Source organism: Brassica rapa, chromosome A05 (genome assembly GCF_000309985.2).
Source record: "Brassica rapa cultivar Chiifu-401-42 chromosome A05, CAAS_Brap_v3.01, whole genome shotgun sequence".
In the NCBI taxonomy this organism is placed as follows: domain Eukaryota; kingdom Viridiplantae; phylum Streptophyta; class Magnoliopsida; order Brassicales; family Brassicaceae; genus Brassica; species Brassica rapa.
The window spans coordinates 4168570-4188370 of NC_024799.2; the positions used below are offsets into that span (position 1 = coordinate 4168570).

The window sequence follows — 19801 nt, forward strand, 5'->3', positions numbered from 1 at the left end:
ACTTCATGTATCGATTAAGAATCCATTAAAATCTAAATAATATATAGCAGGTAAGTAATAAAATATCTACTAACGTATATATTATCTAAAAGTTGATTTTGATTCGAAATTGGAAACATTGGAATTGAGATGAGATAATAAGATTAGCATTATGAGTGTCAAAAGAATCAGAATAAAAAAATAAAGATTTGTGTTGAATTAGAAGATGATTTGAAGAATTTGTAAGAGAGATAAAGAGATTAGAACACATAAAATGGAGAAGAGAGAGATAGAGATGAGGGTATTATAGTCATTAAAAATATTAAAAAAAACAAGGTTATATAGTAAATTACATGGGTTTCTGGGTGCATCTACGCCAATTACTTTTTATTATATGACTGAAAATAAAATAATATTCTTTTCGCTGTCAACTATTAATGTCTTGGTTACCAAACTATCATTGTAAGAGCATGATTAACGCATGCACATTTTCATAGTAAGTATTTTTGTTTGTTTTCTTATTGTTTGATTAAAATAAAATTAAAAAAAATAAAAGGCACACCAATCATAGATTGCCATGTGTCAGTGGGATCCGCGAATAGTGCAAAAAAATTTTAAAAAAATCGATCTTATTTTGTGGTTTGTGTGACCGGTTTTTACAAAAAAGTAGGATCCATACCACTAAAAACCCTCTAATATCCCCCCGACAATCCTGGTCTAAATCCTAACATGGTAATAATATCTGAACAACTGTCACTTTTTTCCTTTTTATGAAGGAATGCAGACATTTATTTGAGTTTTAAGTTTTTCTTTCTACAGAATCCTTCCAGGCTTTATACATATGGGCTTTATAAATATGAGCTTTATTTGTTGGACACAATGGTTATTCACAGTTAGGGCTAACCTTCGAGTTAAGCCCATTAAACTACTTGTGACTTTCCCGCTTAGCCCCAATAACCGTTCTAAGGTTTCAGCCGGAGAGAGCCGCCAAGAGAAAAGAGAACTAGTCGGCGCCGGAGCCAATGACAACAGTTGTTGTAGGACTCCAGAAGTGATGTTTCCAATTATAGCTGCCTCTTGGTTTCTTGAAATAAGTTGTTCTCTCTGTGGCTTTAATGCATTTACGTGTTGGAGTTTGCGTTTTTGATTCCATATAGCTCCATGATTTGTATAGTTGTTGAATTTTTGTTAAAGGGTTTCATTACAGAGTTACATTTGGTTTTGAATGCTCATTATAAACTTTGATTTGAGAGCTGAACTTGGTATCATGGAGATGATCTCTCTCTTTTTTTTTTTTTTTGAAAAAGTGATGATCTCTCTTTTTTTTTTTTTTTGAAAAAGTGATGATCTCTCTTTCAAGCCATGCAAGTTGATCTTATTGGTTTTCAATAATGATTTTGTGGTTTTTGAACAATCTAACCACTAATAATAACTGCAATGTTTCAGCTGAGGCAAAAGTATGTTCTCTTTGATCTACATTCAAACAGCTCACAAAGCACCAGGTTTGCTTGTACTTGTGATTGCAACAGAAAATGTTAGGCAAATATTCAATCAACACCTACATTCACGTAGTATGTTTGTTCTTTTTGGATAGCTTATTGATGCATATTTTTGGCAAAAAAAGAAAAAGAAATGATGTGACGTTTAAGCATCGTGTTACTTTGAATCTTTTATATCTCTTCTTTGCCCCCAATACATCGCTTGTTGAGGAATGTTTGCCTACAGACAATTAATTTTGTCAATTCATTATTGAAACATTATACCTTAGTGATATTCAAATGGTTGCTTTCACAATACAGCTTTGAGGATGACAAGATTAAATGGAAACTTTATGATTGCAATCCATGTTCAATGCTCTTTCTTTCTTTAGTTAGGTATGTGTTGGGTCGGGACTCTTGACAAAAGCTACATGTAAACAGTATCAAACGGAGTAATCTCTGAAAAGCTTTCCGAGTTAGGGAAGAAGACAAGCTATCCACAGACAAGTTAAGTGGTCCGAAGATTCATGCTTGCTTGTGATTACGAAAAGACTTTCTTTTTGTCATTGTCTATCTGTCCATTTGCTTCCATCTCACTTGTGTCTCATTTACTTGAATGTGGCTTGTAATTGATCTAAAGAGTTAGGTTCATGCTTGTTAGATGAATTCTTGATTGATGAGGAGTACACAAAGAGTTATTGTACAAAATGCGATGGATTTTAGTAGTTAGCGTTTACTATTCAGAGAGTTGAGAAGTGTATAAACAGTTGAAACCAGTTATGTGATAAGCGAAGTGGGTTCCATGTACATATATAATTGATGTTGTTGCTTTATTTCCATTTTAGTTGGAGACACAGGATAACTCTTTGAATCTTATAGCTTTTCTGAATTGTCCCCAAAATAAATTTAATTATTAGATTTATTTATCGTAGTTTCTACAGTTCTTTGTCACATGTTCTGAATCTTGCAATTTTATTTTATTTATATTAATCGTACGAATAGACTGACAAGATTTAGTCGTCAACTGAAACTTTAGAATGGGTCAAAGCTCAAACTGTGGAAAGGCTCACTTCACCTTCTGACTCCTGTTGTAGATCATATCATGTGGATTTTGGACTTTACTACAAGGGGAACAGTTTACTGATATGCAGGGATACGAATGGTACTTTATTATTAATATTATCATGAAATTGTATTTTATTTTACGTTGTAAATGATTGTTTTGTTTAACATACTTCTAAAACTTCAAATTATATTTGACAATGATTTCGAACATGTGTAGTGTTTATATGTTTTTTTGGTTTAATGAATTTTATGGTATAATATAGTGTATGTTTTGTTTTACAGTTTAAATTCTATGGACTCATAGTCATCGATCTTGAGCTGGAAGTTTATAATACTCTTTGTGTTGTTTTTTGGTTAAAGTATTAGTGTTTTTGATTTTGTTGTTAATAATTAGTCGCACGTTAGTAGCAATTAAAGTCATGTGTTTACTTTTTGATAATTACAAGCTACTTTAATCGTTTCAGTGATATTTTGATGCATGGAAAACGAAAAATACTCACTTTCAGGGACCTGACACTCATCATGCTTTCCATGGACTTAAGATTTTCAACGAGATTTTTTCACCACGCGGAGTTTTGTTAATCTATTTGATTAATCGAAAATACAGTACACTATGATCTCTTTGCTGCGAAGCTTCGTTTTTGTTGCTACGAGAGTAAGTAAGAGTGGTGTGTATTTTATTCTCTTTTTGCAATTTAAATTAACACATAAATGTTGTATATTACTTGGTGAAGTTGGGATTGAATAACGAAGACCCATGCATTTTCCCAAAGCCATCCTATAAAACTCAAATATGGTAGCAAGGCCAACTGGCTCTGGACCAAGGATGCAAGGACCGCACCTTTAATATGGTATCCTTATAGCTAATAATTCTGGCTATCTCTAAACTAGTCGAGCGAATTACAAAAGGCGACATCAGAGGATACAACTTGGATATATTAAATTTTGAATATAAGTGGAATGCTAGGTTTGAGAAATTAGGGTTTAATATTAAATCCCCGATATTACTTTAGTTCGACGAGCTTTCGGGCTTAATACCAAAACTTAAAATATGGAAAGCAGATACCAGTTATGGAAACAAATGAACAAATAATAGATCAGCAGACCGGAATGTCTCCAATGATAGTGAAATCGAAGTATATTAGAAAATTCAAGTTTTTATAGCGTTGGGTAAACTTTAGACTTAGAGCAACTTTTGAAATCTATTTATGTGGTACCTAGCATTTTTTTCTTTCTGGAAATTGGAAATTCTGGTAACACTTGTTCTGTTTAATCACATTTATTCTCTTCAAGTTTCTAATTATAGATGCAATTCCTCCACTCATTTTAAAGAATCTCATATATATTAATTTTATTGAAGTTTTGAGTTTTAAAAATCACTATAGAAATATGTTGAGAATATGTTAACTTATAGATAGAAAACAGGAAAGTATAACGTTGTGAAACAAAACAAAAAAATCCAAAACACATAAAAATTTGAAAGAGATGGAATACAATTTTACGTTATGAATTCAATGAACTGAATAAACAATAGTGAGGTTTCATAATAAATCATTGACTACCTTCATGATACATCACTATATCAGTTTAAGTTTCACGATATATAATTATATTATCACCTTTTTACTATTTAACAGCATAGCTAGAAAGCTTTGAATGACAAAAAAAACATCATATAAGGTTTTATGGTTTATGGTATTCAAACTTAAGATTATCCTTTATTTCAGACTTTATTCAAACTTATAACTCCATTAACAAATTCCATGAAAATTTTGACACTGAAGTGGAGTTTGTTTTTGGGGTATAAGTTATAAATGAGTGGACTCAAAAGAAAAAGGAGGAAACAAACTGAATAGAAGTCACTTTACAGCAATAGTGAGATATCTCGATTTCTCTCTGAAAATATTTTTAAAAATTTAGGCCATATACTATAATTATTTTAATAAATCGTTATTTAAATGGTCTTGTGAGTACAGATAGAAGGAGAAAAGCGAAAACAGGCCCATTTTTTTAGGGTCCAGCTTTACATTCATATAAATCTTAAATCTAACCCCACACACAAACTTAAAAGTATCTTTTATTAAAAATAAAATTTCAAATATAAATATTTCTTCTTTTTTGGGGGTCAAAAATATAAATATTTCTTTAACAGAACAAATATGTATAAAGATTTCAATGATTGTGAGCTTCTTGAAGTTTATCACTACAAGAGATATGGTCCCATTCATGATTTTGGGATGAGGAGTATTTGATAGTGTAGGATTTGGGATGACAACTATAACTCGTTTGAAACATTTGAGCACTGAGTGACGTACATATAAATTACTATTATTTTTTGGTTTGTAAATATTCAGTAGTACATACTATTCTCTCCATTTCATTAAGTTAAATGTTTTAAAAAAAATTGTTTCACAAATATAATTTTTTGTATTTTCTATAAACAAATCGTGATTTTCAAAAAAATTAATTGATTTTATTGAGTTACTATTAGTTAAAAAATTTTGAAAATTGAAAATTACAAAAAATAATGCATTTATTATAGTGATTTTATGTGTTTTTTTAATATGTGTGAAAACACAAAAAAAAAATCTATTTTTGTAAAACTGAGGGAGTATTATTTTTGTGATGGTATTTGTTTGTTTGTCAAGACGTTTTTATACTACTAAATCTAAACTCGATTGGTGGTATAATTAACTAATTACTGAGTCAAACCATTAGATTATACGCAATTGTATAATTCGATAAGAATTTAATGCATTTGTAATGGTTTATAAGATAGTAGATAATAATAGCATAATAAATGCCAAAGGAAAACTAGTGACATGTGATCACTACGCTCTAGCTGATGAGTTACATAAATGCAGAAGGTCGTAGAGTTTAGCACCATAGATCAACAACACGAAATTACCCTTTTTTTGGGTCAAAGCAACACGAAATTACTATTGCTAATAAATCCGAAATAATTGAAATTGAATCCATCCAGGGAATTGAAATTTGTTCAATTACACGTTGATGCAATGATGTTTACCTAAAATCTTCCACTATGTCATAAATGCATTAACGGAACATAAAAGCAACTCTAAGGAAACAAACATATCAAAGAGTTTTTCCAATATCAAAGCAGAAAAAGGAAGATTATTTCAAATGAAAATCCATGAGATACTAAAAACTCTTTTCAATGTATCAAATTATAATTCTTTTAAAAATTAAAATTGATGATTAAATAAAATATTTTGTAAATAGTAATATTTTAGTTTTAAAATATCTTTTAGCATATTTTTCTATTGGAGATTTTCTACAATCTCATCAAAACGTAAAATAGTCTTTTTTTAACAGTCAAAACAGTCCATCTTAAGTAAAAAAAAATTTCTTCACAGAATGTTTTTGGTAACTGTCATTATCTTTTGAAATATCATACTAAATGATTAAATAGTTTATATTAAGAACAAGGTTACAAAAAACGAGACAATTATCATTAACCAGGTATGTCGTTGTTACTAATTCTAAACTAAAAGTTAACGAATTAACGTCTAAACTGAAGAAGAATCTGTTCACAAGCCAAATTTAAATCCAAGAACATTAAAATTAGTAACTTTTTATAACATTAACACAGAAAAAAATCTCAGTTTTCAGCAAACTTCTACAAACAAAAAACACACACAAAAGAATCTAAAAATACAAAAAGAAAAAAAAAACAGTATAACAAAAAAGTTCCCTTTTTGAACTTTCTATGTCCTTTTTCATTTTGGAACGAGAATCAGAGCCAAAGAACGTCACGTTTCTTGTAAAGTCTCAACCTTTTTCAATATCACCACAAGTAGAAACAGATGTTCTCGAAGAAGAGTTCTCAGAGTCACCCACATTGCTCTTCCTCGTCGTAAACGACTGCTTACAATGCTCAATCGCTCCTTCGATGGAGTTATCTATCTCCGACCCCGCGTTGCTGCTTCTCATCAGCGTCTGCAGATCCAAAGACCCGTTTGACCCGAAACTAAACGAAGACGAAAGCGAAGAGGAAGAAGAGGAAGAAGAAGAAGAAACAGAGCACTTTGGCTGAGAGTGTCTCTGTATCATCACACCGGAGAACGATCTTCTATGAATCAGTGGAGGACTCTTTGTGTTTAAAGACTCTGTTTTGACGAGAGGGTTCTTCTTTTTCGACGATTTGAGGTTTGTGTGGATCTCCGACGAATCTGAGCATCCTGGTCTCGAGAAGAGAGATCTTAAGTAAGCGCGTGAAGCTTTGAGCTTTTGAGTGATCGACGACTGTTTCATCTTCTTGCTCTTCAGCTCCGTTGAAATCTCGATGTAACAGTGCTCGATCTCGCTGCTGCTGAATCTCCGCGGCGAGGATGCGGATGCGGCGGCGCGTGGGGAGATGGGAGTGGATATTGCCACGGAGGAGGAGGCGAGGAGCTTTTGGACCATTTGGAGACGAGGAGGGAGGTGGAGAGGGAGGAGCTGGCCTTTGTAGAAGAGCTCGTCGGCCGGAGAGGTGGTGGACTCGCCGGAAGCTGCGGCGGAGGAGCACATTTGGAACTCGAACTCTCTGCTGTGCGGCGGAGAGGATGTGACGGCGAAGCTGATGAAGCGGGAAGAAGAGGAGGAGGAGGAGAGGTTGACTTCCATGTCTATGTAATCGTCGTCGCAGTCGCTGGACATAGCTTGTGTTCTTGATTCGGTTCCATGCAAATCCATAGTGTGTGTATGTAACTGTGTATGTAACTGTGTATGTGTGTCTGAAAATCTCTCTCTCTCTCTCTCTCTCTCTGTCTTTGTGTGGTTTACTTACTTCAAGAGGGACTGAGAAAGAGCTCATGGGAGGTTGGGAGGAGGGAAAGAGCATCTTTTTAAAGTGGTCTTTCTTTAATTTATTGTTTTTTTTTCCTTCCTTTTTATTTATTTTATTTAGATAAATATAAATAAAACGCCATGTAAAGTTGTAATACATTTTAAATTTTGTAAAGTATTACTTTTTTCCCCCTGATTTATAACATTTGAGTTTTTTTTTTGTTGCAAATAGTTTGTTAATACATCCAAACTACGTAATTCTTTTATCTTTTCGAAAAGATTTGTGTCTATATGGCCACCAGTTTCTTTAGTGGTTCCTTGTTTTGATATCACGATCTCGAACTTTACCGTTGCCTGCATTTTTAATTAATCAGACCAACCATTTGTGTTATGCAGCGTGGGAATTTGCATTTTGGATATTAAGTTATTATTACATGTATGATTAGTGGCGTGTAACAGAGTAATATCAGTAGAAAAGCAGAATGGTGATGAAACTATGCGAGAATAATATTATTTAAGAATCATATGAATCTGGTGATGAAACCAGTACTGGACAGTGATGAATAATTTCACGTTAAATTTGTTGAATAATAGTATATGGTAGGACGCTCAGTTAGTATTATGTTAGAATCACATGAATTTGGTTTTTTTTTTTTTTATCTAAGCACACTATCATAGTTAAATATGCTACACGAATTTAACCATTATGAAATTATGATACAAACTCCAGTACACATAAACTGGATTTAATGCTGCAATAAAATTATGAAATAAATAATTAAATCGACTGGTGACAAAAAGACTAATGAGTTTGTTGATCTATTTTGATGTTCTCCACAGATTATGTTCCCATTCCTCGCACTTTATTTCCTCCTTTATAACCTTAAATTTGTGTTCTCTCTAAATCCGATATATACACATTTTGCTAGTAACATTTGAAAGAGTGTTACAAAAAAAAAAAAAAACACATTTTGCTAGTAACTTCACTAAAACCAAAGTTTGGATTTCAACTTGAAGACTAAACTATCCACCTTGATCCACACGATTACTAAACCTAATATTCCAACTACGTAGATCTAAATTATATTATTAAATCTTTGAAAATTGCTGAAGCAATACTTATAAAATAATCACATGTAACATTAGTTCATGAACTGAAAAAACTTATCAACACCAAACTATTAGCACAAGTTGATTACACAGAAAATGTTCATGAACTGAATATACATTGTAGCATAGCATGCAATACCAGCTAAAAATAACACAATTATGACTAACCAACCATACCAAGCTGCAGACGACAGTCAAAGAGAGACAGAGAGATACAAAACGGCTATAACTCCGCAGTCCGCACCACACAGCTCACGGTCATAGCCATGCCTGGAACAAGCAAAATATATTTATTATATCATTTCCTTCGTGTCTCATTGGCCACAGTAACAATGTCACGTGAATGGTAAAAAAGCACTAACGGTAGCTGACAGAAGTCGTAATCTTTTATAAAGAAAGAAGAAGATCACAATATATTTCTGTTTTACAAAATGCATAGCTCTTGTTTCCAGATATCAAAAAGTTATCTTTTTAAGCTACGAAGTGTAATAATTGTTGCAGGACTTGTGAGAAAGTGGATACCTCCTTTCATCCCCACACTCCTATAATATTTTTTTCAAGTCTTTTCGCTTTCTACTTTCTTTATTTTATAAAATAATCACATGTAACATTAGTACTGTTCCTTTTTACGGAGTGCAGGAACTTCGAAATAAGATAAATGGATGTATTCACTTTGTACTTCGTATTTATATTTCGTTGCAGTTGTAACTTGTAATTTTTGTCAAACCGGCTACAATTTCTTTCACCAAATAACCATGAAAAGAAAATGTATTTATAAATTTTAATAGAAAGGAAGGTTTAGTTAATTGTACCATATAGTTGATAATTCCGTGCAAATTACGTCTTAGTGTGTGTTGGAGAGAAGTGGAGTGGGAACTCTGTCGTACACAGCGAAGTACTTAAAAAGCAGGGTGACTTCTTCTCTGTTTCAATCATTGAAACAACTCACAAAGTAAATGCTCACCACTTCCGATCTTTTTTTTTTGTTAAATATTTTCTCTCATTCTCCAGGAAGAACATAATGTCTTTAGCAACTCCAATGGGAAATTTTGAGGATAAAATTCTAAAAATACATGTATATATATATATATAAATATTTAATTATGAGTATCTAATTTTTTAGGGAAATCCAACCGAAAGTATATTCGTTTATAAACTTTCTGTTAGATTTTTCGTAAAATGTAGATACTCACAATTAAATATTAAGATTTATATACATATATATATATATATGTATTTTACAATCTTATGTTGAGAAATCCTATGGGGATTTGTTCTTAGGACATCTCCAATCCAATTTCATTTTTTATTCAAAATAAAGTAAAAGTGAATATGAAGTAGAAAATGTTTCAACCCCATTCCATTTCTCACACCATAATGAAGTTTACTTCATAAATGGAGTAATCTATTTTTTTGTTCATCACTCCATTATGGAGTAAAAAATGCAGTAGAGTTAGAGCATTTTCATTCTATAATCATTTTTACTCTATTTTGGAAAAAAAATAGAGTTTTATATTGGAAGAGCAAATATCCCAAAATGTTTTAGAAAATAAGGAAATGATAATGCCAACGACACACATATTATAAACAAATCATTAATTAGTTTATATCCCACTGTTGAGTTAATGGAGTGAGAGTAGTGGGAAGCCTTTTCAAGCCTCGCAGTCAATCCAAATGCACACCATAAAACAACCACACTTCATATAAAAGTGGACCTAACTTTTTTCTTTCTTTTGTTACTTGGAATAAAAAATAAGTCGATTTGAAATTGTGAATGAGCAGCCGTATCTTTAGCTACCACGTAATTCGAATTTGAACATATTGTAAAAAAATGTAATATGGAAATCGAACTGTTCAGGTAGGACTACGCCAAGACACTGAATGATAACAACAAAAAACCATTCGACTGCTTTTGCAGTTTCTACCAAATACATGTCAATCAAATCAAATTGGATCTCATGAGTTGTCTAACTTTTCTTTTAATAATTTTCTATAGCTTTGTTTTGTGATCCAGTGGAAGCAAACAACCCATGTATCAATGCATACAAAAGAAAAAGGATACTGGATCATAAAATTACAATAGAGGATAATGGTTTGATCGCTTGTTTTGTTTGCTCTCCATTGATATTTATTTTGTAAATTGTTGTAGTATTTATTTGTTTGCTTTCTTTCAGTTGTAGCTACAGCATTTTTTACATGTTTAATGTAAGGGCAAAATCTTATGTTTCTTTGTAAAATGTAAACTGTGTACATTTTTTTCTTATAAAACGGACATAAACATTTACGTCTGAAACAATTGGATTCAAGTTAAACTTCAGATTATATTGTTTACAAATACTCCATATATATTCTCATGTCGTGGCCTGGCGATGGCACTGGCAACAAGACCAAAAAAGGTTCAAACTCCTTTGGTGGGTTCAGTGTGCAATAAACACGTTGTTCTGTGTGAAGGTAACAAAGTGCATTTAGTTCGTTAGAACGTAACAACCACAATGAATGCATTTCTCAATTCAAACTTTTAATTTGGAACAAATTTACCAACAAGGCAAGCACATTTGCCCTCATAGTTTTCCAGGAATATACTTTTACGACAACGACATCAAAAATATATACATCACATAGGGACGAAAGTGAAAGAAAAAATCCAGATAAAGAAAAAAAATCTTAACTCCGGCGAAGAAAGACAAATTCACTTTAAACTTATTGGGAAGCTATAATATATTATCTACATTTGATCATATTTCAGAATTAGAAATTCAAAAAGAAGAAAAAACCTTACAAAATCATTCCTTTATATGTTTTATATAAAACTCCGAAAAGTCAGATTACTATGTACTCCCTCCATCTTCCTCTATCATCTGCGGCATAAACAACAACATAACGAAATGTAATATCAAATAACTCTTTACTAACATTAAGTTGACATTATACCCTAATATCAACTGTTAATTAACATTATTTTTAACGAGTGATATATTCAATAATGTATATTCCCTTTGAAATCTTCTTGTGTCTAAGCACGAGTTCAAGTCGCTTACCTTTGAAAAAAGTTATGGAACAGCTATTGGTTTTTGAGATGAGTGTCATCAAGAGCATCGAACTCCCAGTCATTGATTTCATCTGCCAATAAATCTTCTCCATCGTCCAGTTCCAACTCCAGCTGATTCTTCGCCAGGTCTTCTTTCTCTGAAGACACTTTTTTACTGTCTGGAGAATCAACATCAGCAAGTTTTTTCGGGACTGTGTCGGAAAGTGGAGTGTCAAGCGTCGTTTTCAGGGAGGGTGAGCGTGAAGAAGAAGATGTTCTCGCAGGAGATTCAATATCTAGAAGCGGGCGTTCGATAGACTCAAACTCTTCTTTTGTTTTGTCTAATGCCTCAAATAGTTCTTTCACTCTTTTATCGTCTTTCCTGGACCAAACAACACCAAACCATGGAGAGTGAAGTTTTTTAACTCATGCTTTCATATCCATCCATAAATGAATATGACTATAATGACTAAAAATGAATGGACATGTTTTTGTAACTTTACCTGGAGATACCTTCCGTCTGTGAATAGAATGGCTTTTTCATAGCATCCACCACACTTAATGTTGTTACAAACTGAAAAGGTTAATAAAGAAGAATCATAAATAGGGGTTATGAAGAAAGGTTGCACACTTTCTTGTCTCCGCGGTTGAAATCAAGCTTAGGAATGTTCTGTTTCATTATTCAAATAAAGAAAAGTGTCCTAGATATCTATTTTACAAAGCCACTTACCTTAGCTTCTAGGTCCAGATACTCCTTCTCAAGCTGTTTTCTAGAATCAATTGGCTTTGCATCCTTATCGTCTATTTTTTTTTCTGCCTCTAACCTGGTATTTCCCCATAAACAGACCAAACAAAGCTATCAGCTGTCCTAAACTTGGTTAAAAATAATCTATAGGAACAGGTAAGTGATATGTTACCCTTTATTTGGTTCCAAATTTTCAATAACTCTTCGGATCTTGGGTATAGAAGGATCCAACTGTTCCTGAGTTGATATTAAAAATCTGAATGTGAGATTAATGTTTGATTTACAGTCTAAGGTCTGACATGATAGGAAGTGGAATCAAATATTTAAATTAAACGGTAGACAATTATGTACTGTGTCATGATAAAATTTGCACTAATTTTGGGTTAACCATTTAGAAGTACCTTGTAGAAAGAGAGGAGTTGAACAATCAGGTCGATGAAATGGTCACCATATCTCTCCATCTCCCCACTTGAGTATCAATCCATGGCAAAAATACAGATCACATGCAAAGTAATTAAGGAAGCAACATAATTGCTGAGTTCTTTGAATAGTGGAGATAAGACATACCTCACTTGCATTTCCTTTTGTTGATCAAATCTAGACTGTATAATCCAGGTATCTTCCAAAAATTTGATCCACTTATTTACAACATCTGCCTCTACTCGGCATGAACATATCGAACGAGTTAGCTCGTCTTCCTAAAAGGTTAGCCAGCCAAACATCAAGAACTATTCTTATTGGCTACTTAATATGTTATCATATTGCTTATGTTCCATCTAAGCTGATTAGAACAAGTAAGTAGTTAAGTTACCTTTGACTTGAGGTGCAAAAGAATTTCATTACTTGCATTATCAAACTGCTCTCTTTCTTCTCTAGCATTGCGAAGGCGAGCCCGGACAGATGTTATTGAGGTGTTGACCTTCAAAAAAAACAAATTATGACCTACAAATCTAAAACTCTACCAGTTCAGTAAATTTGCTAGGTAATGAGTTCTTATGGAAGTTACCCTTTGCAGCTCAGTTTCAAGATCATCCTTCAAGATCTCAAGTTTTTTTAGTTCTGCCTCTACATCCTGAAAAATAACGTACAAGAAACTGAAAAAGAAAACATCCAAAGTGGCTAACATTTCATTAGCAAGGTTAAGGAGATTATGGGTTGCAAACCTTCTCTTGTTGGCTGACTTCAGTAGTTTTGGAAAGTCGGAAACTAAGAGCTTCTTCTTTCTGACTTCTGCTTTTAGATATGGAAATAAAGATAGATGTGAATGTACTATGATAGTATAGGAAGCAGGTAGCAGTTTAGACTACCAGGTTACATTTGCTCTCTCACCTATGATCCACGATTCTGTCTTCAGCTTTAGAGGTAGAACTGAGTAAAGATTCTGACAGAACTTTTAGTTTATCAACCTATAAGTTACACATTTAAATGCGAAATTAGGTACATGAGGTCAGTGCAATAATAGTAAAAAAAACGGAGTTCGGTTCTGAGTTGTGTGCAGTTTTTCACCTTCTCACTGTGGAGTTGAAGGGTGTCACCATTTCTTAGTGATTTTTTCTTTAGCAAGAGTGCTTCTAGCTTAGAAAAAGTGCGAACTTGCTCAAGAATTTCTCGGAGAGCCTGCAGCAGCAACCCCAAGGTTTTAGTGCATCCCACAGAGATTGATCCAGAAATATATTAAAATACTTAGAAAATAAAATAGTGCAATAAAGATTCTCCCAAACCGTTCTAAACAAGATAGGTAAAAGCATCATTGAGACCAGATCTAATGTGAGACTTAGAGCGAACAACGAGGCAGTGTAAAGTAGGAGAGACAATCTCACCTCGGTTGATGCAGCATTGGTTCCAGCGGTTTTTGAACTATCGTCATTTGAAGCCTGCTCAAGAACCTTGACCTTCGTCTTATCAAGTTTCTCCATCAGAGCATGGGATTCGATATCTATTCTGAGCCAGTCACAAATGAGAATTTGAAACGAGATTAGTAAATAAGACATAGACACACATGAATATTTAGAGTGTGTGTAAAAAAGGGTTATGATCCAATAATACCTTGCAAGATCAGCACTGATTTTTAGCCCTCCGATTGCACTTTGGACATATTGAAGAAGTTCCTCACGCTTTGCCTAGAAACAAAAAATAATTCCAGAAAGAGGCATTACAGAGTGCAAGATTTCTAATGGTTTGTTCAATAACATTTAAATCCAGTGAGCTTGTTCAATTTGCTAGACAAAACACGTGTCCTATGAGATTTATCAAGACTGGAAAGGAAGATAGCCTAGGTGACAAAACACATCCTTACCAAAACTTCATCCTTGTATTTCGAAAACACAGTAGCTAACTCCTGCACATTTTGAATTACTGCTTCGTGAACTTCCTTCTCTCCTGACAAACAGAGCCTGTATGTATCAACCAATGTCAATACTCGAAAAATAACTAAAGTAATAGTTTCAGTGGGAAATAAAGCATCACCCAAACAGTTCCAGAAGCAGCTGGACTTCTTCTTCGTTTGGTGCTTCCAGAATCTGATTTAAAGAAAAAAGAGTTAAAAAAAAAACTACGGTTAAACTCAGTGTATCTCACCAATTAAAACTCAGCTTGGTGTTTCTTCTGTTGCAAGTTTTATTTTTAAATGTAAATAAAGAAGAATTTGAGCGTTGGACCCTAAGAGCATGATTAATGGGGAGTTCTTAGGGTGGAGGTTCTTAGCGTAATATAACCGTCTCTAAACTTTTAACTAAAAAAGTTAGGAACCGGTTCTTAATAATCATGCTCTAATACAAAAGCATGGCACAACTAGTCTACCACATTTGGTAGTTCCTATAGCAATGTTTAAAAAACTAAGGTTAAACTCAGTGTATCTCACCAATAAAAACTCAGCTTGGTGTTTCTTCTGTTGCAAGTTTTTTTTAAAATGTAAATAAAGAAGAATTTGACTGTTGGACCCTAAGAGCATGATTAATATAACCGTCTCTAAACTTTTAACTAAAAAAGCTAAGAACCGGTTCTTAATAATCATGCTCTAATACCAAAGCATGGCACGACTAGTCTACCACATTTGGTAGTTCCTATAGCAATGTTTCAGAACCAAACCACAGCAGAAGCAACACGAAGAGTCTAACTTACCATAGATAAAACCATTCCTTCAAGAGCCTCACTGTGAAGAAACACATCTCTAAAAGTCATTGGCTCACCGGGAAGACCAGGATCAACGTAGTAAACCTATTCAAATTTCACAAACACCGGTCATAAGTGAAAGCCACGATGAACCAAAGACAATGTGGGATTGAATCACTCACGGTGGTTAACGTTTTGGGAGAATCCTTGGCTTCTTCGGAACTAGGTTGGTTCTGATCTTCTACATTCTCTGACGACGTCATCCTCTCGATCTCTCTAAGAGCGACAAGCCACCTTCTCAGCAACTGCACTCTCTCGCCGCCTCGGGACGAGACCGAGACCTCTTCTAATCTCTTCACCGCGAGGGTAAAGCTCTTGACGTTCCTCGATCCCTGAAAACCAAACACATTAGAAACTAATTTGAATTTTCGAGAGGGGAAGGAAGAGTTTGAAGAAGAGGATTATATATTACGATGCGATCCTGGATCAGTTTGGCGCCTCCGGAGACGGCATTGCCGGCGGTGAGGACGACGGAACCGGCGTAACCGCGAACGGTGCGGGTGATGGGGTTCTGCCCGCCGACTTCGACTGCTTTGTGCACCGCCGATCTCAACCACGACATGTTATTATTGATTCTCCTTTACAAAGCTGGATTTTCGAAATTTCGAAATTTAGAAAAAGTAAATAAAACAAAGATGGCAATGGAGAGAAAATTAAACGGAGTGCGATTCGAGAGAGGGGAGAGAACAAGTCAGACGCACCGTGTACGTACGTGCCGTGCCCTTCTCCTTCAATATTTTTTCCCGGGTGATGACCGATGGTCTTTATTTTATTATTAATTAATTATGCAATTACAAGATTATTTCAAGGCCAAATAGCTTTTGTTTTTTTTTTGTTTTTCCAACATTTATCTCTAATTTTATGATGTAACCTGATTTTTCTTGCACAAATCCCCACTGATTAAAAATAGTGAAAATGTAGTTTTTATGAAATATCCCTTTTTGGTATAATTTCAAAATTATAATATGTTACTGATTTAGATGAAAAAATTAAATATAGTCCTGATTCCTGAATATAGGATCTATCATTAAGATTTATGTTTTCAATAATTAATTATTTATGTTGATTTTATCCACAACTTCAAAACTTGTAAAATTGTTTTTATGTGGATAAATCTAAATTTAGGGATTATAGATCTATGTAGATAGACTTATTTTCATAGATTTTTTTTTTTTAAATTAGGAATCAAGTAGGGATTATAATTTCCAAAATTTAGGATAAATTATTGTCATGTAACTGTGTATTCGTGTATTTTTTTTTTTTCGTTAACCGCGGGTTTCCGACGACCGTGGTCAACGGACTATTCCCGCGAGGCCCACGGCATTCCACGTATTCTTGCGATTTAACGCTAGCCTGGGTGGCCAGCGGGACTCGAACTGCGGATACCGTATTGGGGGTTTCCCCTCAAGTACCACTAGCCCAAGGCCGCTGGTTGTGTTCGTGTATTTAGCTAGCTAATATTTATATTCATTCCCTAGCCATCTCTACAGCAAATCAGCGGTTTCATCCATGACGAATTATCAATAGCGAAGTCTTTGCTATCGCGTATCTTTGCTAATTTCCTAATTCCTATAGGTTGATGTTAACCTGACGTAATCATAACGTCTTTGAGTGGGAAGTTCTCTTAATCATATAGCATATTTACGAAAAAGTCTACCTAAATCAAAGAAGACCTGCGTGACTATTTATAAAATATGCTCTTCGTCTGCGTTAACCTTAGCACACTTCAAAAATCTGCTGAATGTTTCAATCAGAGCAACATGTTATAATTTTATAAAAAAAGAAAATCCATAAATATATGTTTAAATTTGATAGGGATTGAAAATGACGACATGCAATTCAGTTTTCAAGACTAGGCATACTAACACATGCTTAAAACGGCATGTTGCAAGCAGTTAATGTGACTCGGTCATAAAATGTTTGCTACATGTTTTTCTTTTTCAGTAATTATGATTTCAACTTCTGAGCATTGATTATGATACATCCTACTTTACTCTAAACCCTACTAATATCTATGTCTTTCAATGATCCTTAGACGTAGTCCGATTACACCCGGTCAAGAAGGTTAAAGTTCCCTTGAATTCCCGAGGTGAGATATTTTATCTCAATAAAAGCGATGCGGATCAGACCATGATGGTGGTAGGCCTCAAGACAATAGAAATGACAGAGACAATGTTGTTAGTCCAGTTGTGGGACGCAATGGTGACATGTGACAATCTGAGAGAGGACCGAAGCGTAAGTCACCTTGACTCTAATAGCTCACCGCCTCAGGTTGGCACTCCAGCATGTTGTACTATTTGATTGTTTTGAATCTTTTTAGTTCATGTTAAACAATATATTTTTAAGACATAATGGTTTGGTTTTCAATTTCAGACAATTGTCAAAGGTTGTTGAAAGTACAAAGATGATTAGAACTTCAACTTGAGAAGACATGAGTTTGTAACTGATATGCTTTAGTGAAGAAAGATGGCCAACAAAGATACGTACACATGATGCTACTAACCGTGGCTGCTCCAACAATCATGTTCATCACAACGATCTGTAGCTGAATAGCCTCAAGAGGCGACGCTCCGCCCATTATCATACCGGTCATCGCCCCTGGTAGAGAGATCAAACCAACGGTTTTGCAGCTATCCAGAACCGGAGATAGAGATGTCACCAAAGCTCTCTTCACCTGTTGCAGCGTAGCTTGTCGTGGTGTTGCTCCTAGTGCTAATGCCGTCTCCACCTATGGTTTTCCGCACATCAATTAAACCGGAAACTTGGTTCGATTAAGTTTGGTAAAATCAATTTTCTAAAAATTGGTCATAGCACAAACAATTTTCTTAAAATCTGATTTATATGATTTAAATCGATTTAAAGCTTTATAAATTGATTTAAAACAATCTAAATCTGTTTAAATCAAGATAAATTAGTCTAAATCTCTTAAATCAAGCAATAATTTTCATTAAAAACCACAAATCTGTCTAATTTATTTTCTTCGTTTTTTGTATATCTAATTTTTATGATTCTTAAAAAAATATTTTATAATATAACTTAAAAACTAAAATATATATATAAAATATATAAAAATAAATCAATTGTTAACAATTATGCTCTGCCCAGACTTACAAACAATCCGTATAGTTGATAAAAAGCTCCTAGTTACCATCTAACAACTTTTTGAACTTGGTTCGGGTAAGTTTGGTAAAACGTAAAAAGTAAAATATGTACCAGGTTAAGTTGCATCTTGATATCATCTCGTAGCTGTTTCATTGTAACTCCAATGACAGTCATGGCGTTCCCAACCATCATCCCCGCAACAGGGATCATATACCTCGGAGTGAAAGGAAAGACGTTGAGGACAACGAGCAGGAACATCGTTATACCTGTTCCGACGAGGATAGAAACCCCCGCCACGTACTTTCCACGTGGAACGTGCTTGGCACGTTGTCCGGCGGTGTAGCCAGCGACGAAGACCATGAAGAGGTAAGCGAGGATGATCCAGCCTGCGTTTTCTTGGTTAAAGATGAACTGAAGAACGAATCCGATAATAGAGAGCTGAAGAAACGATCTGAAAACAGAGTAAATCATTTCTCCTTCCAAAGAGAGGTTCTGTGAGTAGGAGAGAGCCACGGCTAGAAGCACCACGGCGAGTGCTGCCGCTGGCTTCACCATGTTTTTGAGATACTCGATCAGCCATTCGTAGTCCTTGAGGAAAGTTGCTACCCAGTCTAGATCCATGTCTCTCTCTCTCTCTTTTGTCGTTTTGGTAGTGGTGGAGAGGTGGGAATAATAGTGGACAACAAGTTACAAAGGAGTGGAAAAAGCAGACACTTTCCACTCATCTTTTAATACATCGACTCATGTAGTCATGTGTTGGATTCGGTCACTTTAGTTGAAGATATATTTGCTTCTGCATTATCAGATAAATAATTTAAAATTCGATGTTTATTCAATGCTTCTCAATATTTAAGAAACCGCAAGACTTAACTAGAGTTTTGATCGTTTTTTGTACATCTAAACAGATTTTTTTCAAAGTTATTTCGTTTAAGTTCAATTTGCCGACCATGTGAACTAGACCGTCTAGAACGATTTTCAAACACTGAAAATTCAAGCGACCACTTAACAGTAAATAGCTAAAATATGAAGAAAATAATGTAATAAAAACGAATAGAATATAAAATAGAACAAGTTCAATTGCCGCCTACAATAAGTAATACAGTTGATATGTTTCTCTATTTAAAAAAGTTAACTGATTACGTGTTAAGCAAGAACTAGTGATGGATTGGTCAAACAGCTTTGCATTGCAGAGAAGATGACTTTTAAAAACGACCGTGATCCAAACATGAATTAAATAAAATATCAATTGTGCACACTCATACTTCGAAGTTAAATTATAAACCAAAAAAGTTATTGTAAGAGTGACTCCACTTTCCATTATTTTATTTTATT

The 19801-nt window shown here is 34.2% G+C and overlaps 3 protein-coding genes across 3 annotated transcripts; all 3 read right to left on the reverse strand.

Annotated features, from left to right (window-relative positions):
- Nucleotides 1-1264: 1264 nt before the first annotated feature.
- Nucleotides 1265-7658, reverse strand: LOC103867203 (probable membrane-associated kinase regulator 3). The gene has a single exon (XM_033292566.1). The coding sequence runs from the start codon at nucleotides 7218-7220 to the stop codon at nucleotides 6315-6317; it is 906 nt and encodes a 301-aa protein (XP_033148457.1). The 5' UTR covers nucleotides 7221-7658; the 3' UTR covers nucleotides 1265-6314.
- On the reverse strand, nucleotides 7415-17670 carry LOC103867204 (polyamine-modulated factor 1-binding protein 1). The gene is given in 19 exon segments (XM_033292565.1): nucleotides 7415-11508; nucleotides 11510-11833; nucleotides 11955-12025; nucleotides 12182-12275; nucleotides 12369-12433; nucleotides 12598-12664; nucleotides 12764-12894; nucleotides 13008-13115; nucleotides 13203-13268; nucleotides 13360-13426; nucleotides 13526-13602; nucleotides 13703-13813; nucleotides 14017-14137; nucleotides 14243-14316; nucleotides 14493-14589; nucleotides 14663-14715; nucleotides 15317-15412; nucleotides 15490-15699; nucleotides 15780-17670. Coding segments are annotated over 19 exon segments (2106 nt in total). The 5' UTR covers nucleotides 15930-17670; the 3' UTR covers nucleotides 7415-11384.
- A 35-nt stretch (nucleotides 17671-17705) lies between these two features.
- LOC103867205 (protein ALUMINUM SENSITIVE 3) lies at nucleotides 17706-19701 on the reverse strand. The gene is made up of 2 exons (XM_009145258.3): nucleotides 18581-19701; nucleotides 17706-18095 (listed from the first exon to the last, which is right to left on the reverse strand). The coding sequence occupies exons 1-2, from the start codon at nucleotides 19088-19090 to the stop codon at nucleotides 17784-17786; spliced, it is 822 nt and encodes a 273-aa protein (XP_009143506.1). The 5' UTR covers nucleotides 19091-19701; the 3' UTR covers nucleotides 17706-17783.
- Nucleotides 19702-19801: the final 100 nt, after the last annotated feature.

Bases quoted from the DNA above. Each gene is read 5' to 3' on its own strand.
- LOC103867205 (XM_009145258.3), bottom strand. From the start codon at position 19,090: ATGGATCTAGACTGGGTAGCAACTTTCCTCAAGGACTACGAATGGCTG. The intron at 18,096-18,580 runs GTACATATTTTA...GGAAAACCATAG, and splicing joins TCAAGATGCAACTTAACCTG to GTGGAGACGGCATTAGCACT.
- LOC103867203 (XM_033292566.1), bottom strand. From the start codon at position 7,220: ATGGATTTGCATGGAACCGAATCAAGAACACAAGCTATGTCCAGCGAC.